This window comes from Mastomys coucha, unplaced genomic scaffold, assembly GCF_008632895.1.
Source record: "Mastomys coucha isolate ucsf_1 unplaced genomic scaffold, UCSF_Mcou_1 pScaffold17, whole genome shotgun sequence".
NCBI lineage: Eukaryota > Metazoa > Chordata > Mammalia > Rodentia > Muridae > Mastomys > Mastomys coucha.
Window position 1 is genome coordinate 35,364,567 of NW_022196899.1, and position 9,783 is coordinate 35,374,349.

General features: G+C 38.4%; 1 protein-coding gene across 7 annotated transcripts in view; it reads right to left on the reverse strand.

The window, feature by feature from the left end:
* Nucleotides 1-9,783, reverse strand: part of Sclt1 (sodium channel and clathrin linker 1) — a 130,540-nt gene that overhangs the window by 84,484 nt on the left and 36,273 nt on the right. For all 7 annotated transcript variants that reach the window (XM_031376705.1, XM_031376706.1, XM_031376707.1 and 4 more), the window contains one exon: nt 6,634-6,704. In XM_031376705.1, coding sequence (XP_031232565.1) covers nt 6,634-6,704 — 71 coding nt within the window. The remainder of the gene's footprint in view (nt 1-6,633; nt 6,705-9,783) is intronic.

The window sequence follows — 9,783 nt, forward strand, 5'->3', positions numbered from 1 at the left end:
AAAAAAGAAAAGAAAAGAAAAAAGAGGATACTGAATTTATCAAAGGAAAACTCCACCAAGATGAACTCTCAAGTCTGAACATCTATGCGCCAAATGTAGGGCACCCACATTTGTAAAAGAAACGTTACTGAAGCTCAAAGTACACATTGAACCTCACACAATAATAGTAGGAGATTTCAACAACCCATTCTCAACTATGAACAGATAATGGAAACAAAAACTAAACAGAGACATATTGAAACTAAAAGAAGTTATGAACCATATGGATTTAACAGATATCTACAGAACATTTCACCCGAAAACAAAATAATATAACTTCTCAGCACCTCATGATGCCATCTCAAAAATTGACCATATATTCAGACACAAAACAAACCTCATCAGTTATAAGAACATTAAATTAATCCCATGTATTCTATCAGACTACCACTGACTAAAGCTGGTCTTCAATAGCAACAAAAACAATAGAAAGCCCACATACACATGGTGGTTGAGCAACGTTCTACTCAATGATAACTTAGTCAAGGAAGAAATAAAGAGAAATAAAAGACTTTGGAATTCAATGAAAATGAAGGCACAGCATATCCAAACTTATGGGGCACAATGAAAGCAGTGCTAAGAGGAAAACTCATAGCCCTGAGTGCCTCCATAAAGACATTGGAATGATCATACACTAGCAACTTAACAGCTCATCTGAAAGCTGTAGAACAAAAAGAAGCAAACACACCTAAGAGGAGTAGACAGCAGGAAATAATCAAACTCAGTGCTGAAATCAATCAAGTAGAAACAAAAAGAACTATACAAAGAATCAACAAAACCAGGAGCTGGTTCTTTGAGGAAATCAAGATAGATAAACCCTTAGCCAGACTAACCAGAGGGCACAGAAACAGTATCCAAATTAACAAAATCAGGAATGAAAAGGGAGATATAACAACAGAAACAGAAGAAATTAAAAAAAAATAATCAGATCCTACTACAAAAAGTCTATACTCTCGAGAGATAGAAAACCTAGATGAAATGGATGATTTTCTAGACAGATACCAAGTACCAAAGTTAAATCAGGATCAAATAAACCATCTAAATAGCCCATAACCCCCAAGGAAATAGAAGTAATCATTAGAAGTCTCCCAACCAAAAACAGCCCAGGGCCAGATGGTTTTAGTGCAGAATTCTATCAGACCTTCAAAGAAGATCTAAAACCAGTATGTCTCAAACTATTCCATAAAATAGAAACAGAAGGAACACTACCCAATTCTATGAAGCCACAGTTAAACTGATAAGCAAAAAAGACCCAACAAAGAAAGAGAACTACAGATCAATTTCCCTTATGAATATCAATGCAAAAATACACAATAAAATTCTCACAAACTGAATCTAAGAACACATCAAAACAATCATCCACCATGATCAAGTAGACTTCATCCCAGGGATGCAGGGATGATTCAATGTACAGAAACCAATCAACGTAATCCAGTATATAAACAAACTCAAAGAATAAAACACATGATCATCTCATTAGATGCTGAAAAAGCCTTTGCCAAAATACAACACCCCTTCATGTTAAAAGTATTAGAGATCAGTAACTCAAGGCTCATACCTAAAAATAATAAAAGCAACACACAGCAAAATAATAGCCAACATCAAACTAAATAGAAAGAAACTTGAAGCAATCCCACTAAAATCATGGACAAGACAAGGCTGCCTACTCTCTCCCTACCTATTCAACATTGTACTCAAAATCCTTGCCAGAGCAATTAGACAACAAATGGAGATCAAAGGGATAAAAATTGGAAAGGAAGAAGTCAAAATATCACGATTTGCAGATGATACAATGGTATACATAAGCAACCCCAAAAATTCTACCAGAGAGCTCCTACAGCTCATAAACAACTTCAGCAAAGTGGCTAGATATAAAATTAACTTTAACAAATCAGTAGCAAATCCTCTACTCAACGGATGAAAGGGCTGAGAAAGAAATTAGGGAAACACCCCCCTTCACAATAGTCACAAATAATATAAAATATCTTGGTATGACTCTAACCATGCAAGTGAAAGATCTGTATGACAAGAACTTCAAATCCATAAAGAAAGAAATCGAAGAAGACCTCAGAAGATAGAAAGATTTCCCATGCTCATGGATTGGTAGGATTAATATAGTAAAAATGGCCACCTTACCAAAAGCAATCTATAGATTCAATGTAATCTCCATCAAAATTCCAACTCAATTCTTCATAGAATTAGAAAGAGCAATTTATAAATTCATTTGGAATAACAAAAAGCCCAGGACATTGAAAACTATTATCAACAATTAAAGAGCTTGGGCAATTTCCATCCCTGATCTAGGCTGTACTATAGATCAACAGTGATAAAAACTGCCTGGTATTGGTACAGTGACAGGCAAGTAGATCAATAGAATAGAAATGAAGACCCAGAAATGAACCCACACACCTATGATCGCTTGATCTTTGACAAAGAAGCTAAAATCATCCAGTGTAAAAAAAAGACAGCATTTTCAACAAATGATGCTGGTTCAACTGGTGGTCTGCATGTAGAAGAATGCCCATTCATATCTCCTTGTACAAATTTCAAGTCCAAGTGGATCAAAGAACTCCACATAAAACAAGATATGCTGAATCTAGTAGAAGATAAAGTGAGAAAGAGCCTCGAATAGTTGGATACAGGGGAACACTTCCTGAACAGAACACCAATGGCTTATGCTTTAAGATCAACAATAGACAAATGGGACGTCATAAAATTGAAAGGCTTCTGTATCAATAGGACAAAATGGCAACCCACAGATTGGGAAAAGATCTTTACCAATCCTACATCTAACAGAAGGCTAATAATATCCAAAATATACAAAGAATTCAAGAAGTTTGACTCTAGAGAACCAAATAACCCTATTAAAAAGTGGAGTACAGAGCTACATAGAGAATTCTCGACTGAGGAATCTCGAATGGCTAAGAAGTACTGAAAGAAATGTTTAACATCATTAGTCATCAGGGAAATGAAAATCAAAACGACCCTGAGATTCCACCTCACACCAATCAGAATGGGCAAGATAAAAAAATGAAGGTGACAGCAGATGTTGGTGAGGATGTGGAGAAAGAGGAACACTCACTCCTCCATTGCTGATGGGACTGCAAGCTGGTAAAACCACTTTGGAAATCAGTCTGGCAGTTCCTGAGAAAATTGGATATAGTTCTACCTGAAGGTCAGCTATACCACTACTGGGCATAAAATGGCCAAAAAATTTTCCTAGATATAACAAGGACACATGCTCCACTATGTTCATAGCAGCCTTATTTATAGTAGCCAGAAACTGGAAAACAACCCAGATGTCCCTCAACAAAAGAATGGATAAAGAAAATGTGGTACATTTACACAATAGAGTACTACTCTGCAATTAAAAAGAGTGACTTCATGAAACTCGCAGGCAAATGGATGGAACTAGAAAATATCATCCTGAATGAGGTAACCCAGACACAAAAGAACACACATAGTATTTACTCATTGATAAGTGGATATTAGCCCAAAAGCTCACAATGCCCATAGTTCAACTCACAGACCATATGGAGCTTAGAAGGAAGACTAACTAGCATGTGGATGCTTCAGTCCTGCACTGAGTGGGGAACAGGATTGTGGAAGGTGAAGGGAGAGGGAACCTGGGAGGAAAGGGAGGATATAAGGGTGGCAGCATCAGGAACTGGAGGAGATGTGAGAGAGGTACAGAGGGTCAGGAAATCAAACCAAAATATGCAGCAGGGGTATGAGGAACTGGGGATAGCTACTGGAGCATACCAGACACCAGGGAAATGTGAGGCTTCCAGAACCCAATGGGGATGCCTTTAGCTGAAATTCAGAGAATGTGGAGAAAGAACCTGTAGAGACCACATCCAGTAGACAGGCATGGCCTCGGGGGTGATGGATTGGGTCAGTCACCCATCTCTAAGTTTTTAACCCAGAAATGTCCCTATCCAAAGGAAGAACAGGGATAAAAAAAATGGAAAAGAGACTGAAGGATGGGCCAACCAGGGACTGCCCCACCTGGAGATCCATCATGCCTGTAGATACCAAACCCAACACTGTTGCTGTGGTCAAGAGGCACTGGTGGACAGGAATCTGGTATGGCAGTTCCTTGGGAGGTCTGGCCAGCAAATGCCCAATGCAGATGTGGATGCTTGGAGCCAACCATCAGATGAAGCTCATGGAACCTGTTGGGGGAGCTGGAGGAAGGACTGGAGATGAGGGGGATTGCAACCCCATTGGAAGAACAACATAGGCTGGCCTGACCACCCAGTTCTCCCAGAGACTAGACTACTAATGAAGGAGTGTACCTGGAGGGATCCATGAGTCCAGATACCTATGTAGTGGATGGCCTTGCCTGACAGCAATGGGAGGGGAGTCTTTTGGTTCCAGGGAGGTTTGAGGCCCCGGCATAGGTGGATGCTGGAGTGGTAGAGCGGGAGAGTGTGGGTGGGTGGGGGGAGCACACTCATACAGGCAAAGGGGAGAGGGAAGGGTGACTAAGGGATGGGAAGTTGGTGAAGAGGTAACTGGGAAGTGAGATAACATTTGAGATGTAAACAAATGGAATGATTAATAAAAGATTAAAAAAAAGAAATATTTTCCCATATATAATGTATATATGACTTAAAACAAGAAACATTATTCCATGAATATATATAATATTTGTATTTTAATGTATCAGTTAAAATGAATTTAAGTATAAAAACCAGTATTTTCCTAGCAAAATCTTTTGATTACCTTATTAAAAAAATCAATTCTGTAAAGTTTTACTTCTTATTTAGACATTAAACCCATAAACCTATTTAAAAATAAATTTAGAAAGGAAAACTCCTATAAACCTTTCTTATAGAAAGGAACTATTCCCAATATGATGGTTCCCCACTGACATGTTATTTCTAATATACCACACCTTCCATGAATACATTTTATTTTGTTTTATTCGATTAAACTCACCCTCGTAAATATAAGGCTGCTAGATTGGCCTTAGGTAAGTCTGTGGGGAATTTCTAGTTTAACCACTAATGTGGGAGGGCTCAGTCCACTGTAGGCAGGTGATCCTGGTTGTAAAAGAAAGGTACCTGAGCAAGCCAGAGACAGCAATCCAGTAAACAGCATAGATGCTCCACCATGTAATACATGATCCACTGTTCTTAGCAGCCTTATATATAATAGCCAGAAGCTGGAAAGAACCCAGATGTTCCTCAACAGAGGAATGGATACAGAAAATGTGGTGCAGTTACACAATGGAGTACGACTCGGCTATTAAAAACAATGAATTTATAAAAATTATTAGGGAAATGGATGGATCTGGAGATTATTATCCTGAGTGAGGTAACCCAATCACAAAAGAACACACATGGTATACACTCACTGATAAGTAGATATTAGCTCAGAAGTTCAGAATATGCAAGATACAATCCACAAACCACAAGAAATCAAGAAGGAAGACCAAAGTGTGGATACTTCGATCCTTCTTAGAAGGGGGAACAAAATACCCATAGAAGGTGTTGCACAGACAAAGTGTGGCACAGAGACCGAAGGAAGGACAATCCAGAGATTGTTCCACCTGGGGATCCCTCTGATACATAATCACCAAACCCAGACACTATTGTGGATGCCAACAAGTGCTTGCTGACAGGAGCCTGATATAGCTGTCTCCTGAGAGGCTCTGACAGCACCTGATTAATACAGAAGTGGATGGTCACAGCCATCCACTGGACTGAGAACAGGGTCCCCAATGAAGGAGCTAGAGAAAGGACCCAAGGAGCTGAAGGGTTTATAGCCCCATAGGAGGAGCAACAATATGAAATAACTAGTACCCCCAGAGCTCCCAGGGACTAAACCACCAACCAAAGAGTACACACGGTGGGATTCATGGCTCCAGCTGCATATGTATAGCAGAGGATGGCCTAGTCAGTCAACAATAGGAGGAAAGGACCTTGACCCTGTAAAGGTTCTATGCCCCAGTATAAGGGAATGCCAGGGCCAGGAAGTGGGAGAGGGTGGGTTGGTGAGCAGGGGAAGGAGGGAGGGAATAAGGGGTTCTTCGTTGGGGAAACCAGGAAAGGGGAGAACATTTGAAATGGAAAATAAAGAAAATATCTAATAAAAACAAAAAACAAAACAAAAAAACCAAAAGCCCTCGTTCTTTCTCATGTTGCTTTTAGTCAGAAGTTTGATCACAGAAGCACAGATTTCATCCTAGGTACATCTTTCTCTTCTCAGTCTCAGGTCTCCACTCAATACCCCACTGGGATGTCTTGCTAACTATCTGCTAAGATTTTGGAGCCCCCTTCTCTTAGGCAGAAATCCAATGAGAGTTAAGCAGTAGAACACTTTTCCAGGGGAGTGAGTTTCCTGCTACAGCCCTGGTTTACTATGTCCTTCCACATAAATGGTATAGTTACCTCCACACTGTATGAGCTCATGGCTGATGTCCATATATGCAGAGGGTTTCTGGCAAAGGTGTAATAAAAAGGGAGAAAGAAAAAATAATAGGAAAATCTATGGCATTATAACAAATCTCCCTGAATGAATGTAATTAATAATAATAATAAAAAAAAAACAACCAAAAAACAAATCCAAACTCATGTCTGAAAATACCTAAGATGTTTTCGAAGTTTCTCAATCTCCATGTTTTGTTCAGTTACTGTTTTCAGGAAGTGGTGGTTAGTCTGTCATAAGAACATATCAAAAACATTTATTAGAACATTTAGGAACTGTATTTTTAACAATAGAAAAAGCATAGAAGCAAAAAGGAAAAACAAAATAAAAATAGGAGAAGAATCTTGATAATGACTCCATTTTTTTGAGGGCAAATGTAACCTTGGGTCTCATGAAGGAAGCTTCATCACTTTAGTGCATGGATTCTGCTTCAAATCTACCTGACCCTGCACTGCTATCCAAGCACTTTGTCTGGCTGATCTTCTACCCCCTACATGTGTAGGGACCGGAAAAATGCTACAAGTTATGGAACCAATGTTGTATCTTGTAGAACAATGTTAATGGACTGAGATATAAATACTGAGAATGCCTATGTCCATGGGTGGGACAAACCCTGTGTCTACCACTGAGATTAAATTCCATAAACAATGCCAATTTATCTGTTTTACTTTTTAAAAATTGAAAATTTCATGTAGTTATCATGTAGTTAGGAAATGGTACACCAACATTTGTTACATACATATAAATGATAGTTATGTTTTCTTTATAGATTGTTCCCTTTGTTAATATATAGGAACCTCTACCTTCAGATTAGTTTTGAAGTCTGCTCTGTACATATGGGTTTTTACTGTTATTAATCCTAGGAGTCTGTTAGTTTTTTGAGTTGAGCATGCCAGAATCATTCCTAATACTTATTTGTTAATCTTTCCTCATAGAATTATTCTTAGGTCTCATGATTCTCTTTTCCTCCATTCTGCATTGGAATCTTTTAAATATATTCCCTAGTGCTGCGTTAGTTGGCATGTATTGCTTTCAGTTGTGTTCATCTTAGAAGATCCTCATCTCTCCATTGATTTTAAATATCTTTAAATATCTTAGCTGGCAGTTATTTACTCTAAGAGACTGAAATATAGTGTGCTTTCTTGGCTCCTAGAGTTTCTCCTGAGAGGAGAGGTCTGATGTAATTCTAACCAGTCTGTCTTTAGAAGCAACTCGAGATTTCACTTATAGCTTTCACTATTTTGTTTTTGTTCTATACTCTTGGCATTTAACTATAATGTGACATGGAGACATTCTTTTCTGGCCCTGTTTGGAGTTCTTAATAGTTCCTATTCTTAGATTGCCATATCTTTTTGTAGATTTGGGAAATTTTCTGCTCCAATGAACTTGTCTTATATACTTCTGTTTGCTGTTTTAATCTCAGCTCTTTCTTTTGCCCTTAAAATTCTTCCATTTGTTAGTTACTAAAAACTGTGGTAATGATTTTTTAAAATTATCTCAAACTGCTATTAGGAATTAGTTTAAAGCATTTTCAATTACTAATTCTGTCTTTTTTGATTTACTAAGAGTTTAATTCCTCTTTCTTGAATTCTTTCACTTTTTCATTTGATCTAGACTCCTCCAGTCAATTTGTCAGGCTAATTTATTGTATCCTTTAATTCCATTATTTTTTAAATTAATTTATTAATTTACTTTGCATCTTGACTATCGTTTCCCCTCCTCCTCTCTCTTCAGAATAGGGGAGTCCTCCCATGGATCTCAACCAGCCCCACCATTTCAAATTACAGTAAGGCTAAGCTCATCTTCTATTGAGGCTAGAGGAGGCAACCCAGTAGGGGAAAAGGGTCCCAACCACAGGCAATAGAGTCAGAAACTGCCCCTGCTCCAGCTGTTAGAGGGGACCTGTATGAAGATCAAGTTATACAACTGCTACATATATGCAGAGGGTCTAGGTCAGTTTATGCATGCTCCCTAGTGGGCCATTCAGTCTCTGTGAACCCCTATGGACCCAGTTAGTTGATTTTTTTTTGTGGTTTCCATTATTTTTATATATAAGTCCACATTTCATGAATTGTTTTCATTGACCTCAGTGAGCATCTTATTAAGATACTTTTATACTTTGTCATGTTCTCTATTATCTAACTGCCTGTCTATCCATCTATCATCCATCTATCTATCCATCCATCCCCCATCTCCTTTACTTAGGGCTAGTTCATGTGGTTCTTTTGAAACATCTTTGTTTTTTCACTTTTTTGGGTGATTGTTTTGGGTTGTAGGCATGAAAGAAAATTGGAATCCTCCTGGTCTTCAAAGACTGATGCTAAAAGAGAGGACCTCTACCAATTAGCTAGTCACAGGGTTGGGAGGTATCCTGTATTTCTTTCCTCCTCCTAGAGATAATGGCAGAAATAGCTCTATGTTCTTGTTCTGTGATAAATGAGGGGCAAGGCACTGTGGCATGCATCAGTCTGTTATGAATCCCCCATCTCCCTTGCTGGACAGAGCACAAAGAACAAGACTGACATGTTTCTAGATAACCCTAAGAAGATAGGGTGCTGGATGCAAAGATTTATTTTTTCCTGCAGAAGAAAGCCAAGAATTGAGCTTTTACTCATTAGCTAGTAATGAGTAAGAGATGGGCAGGGTCAATGACATCTATTAGTCCAAGCAGCACTACAGCACTATTCTCTGCACAGTGGCTAAACTGTCTAGGGAACTGTTAGAATTCCAAGACAAACAAGAGAGAAGTCAGTCTTCTGAGAACCCCTTCAGAAAAGTTGAGGCTCTTAGATGTGCACACAAATCTGTAACTTCTTCTGAAGGAAGTTGGGAGCTAGTCTTATTTTTGATCATAGGATACTATGTTACTGCATTCGTCTTTTAGTATAAATGAAAACCAACCCGAGCTTTACCAAGTCTGGTAAAATCATCTTTTCTTGGATGCAGAAATTGTTCAATGGTTCTGACTGCTGAATTAGTGTGTGAATTAGTGTGTGAATTAGTGTGTGCGGGGGAAAGGGTTCAGTCAACTCTCACACACCATCCTTAAGTCTTACTAAAATATAGTTTATCCTACACTCATTTTATTGTGTATCTGCAGCCTATTATGAGACCTTTTAAATGGGAATTGCTTGTCTTTTATAGGCAAATTTCTTTTTGTTTTGATCTGAATTCAGATTGGCTCCTGCAACTAAGCTCTGGATGCTCTTTGATATATACAAGATTGTTTCATGAAACTTTTGTAGTTTAATAGTTGCTTGTTATCCACCATATACATTAAGAAAACTCTTTAGTTCTGGACTGTGAGTA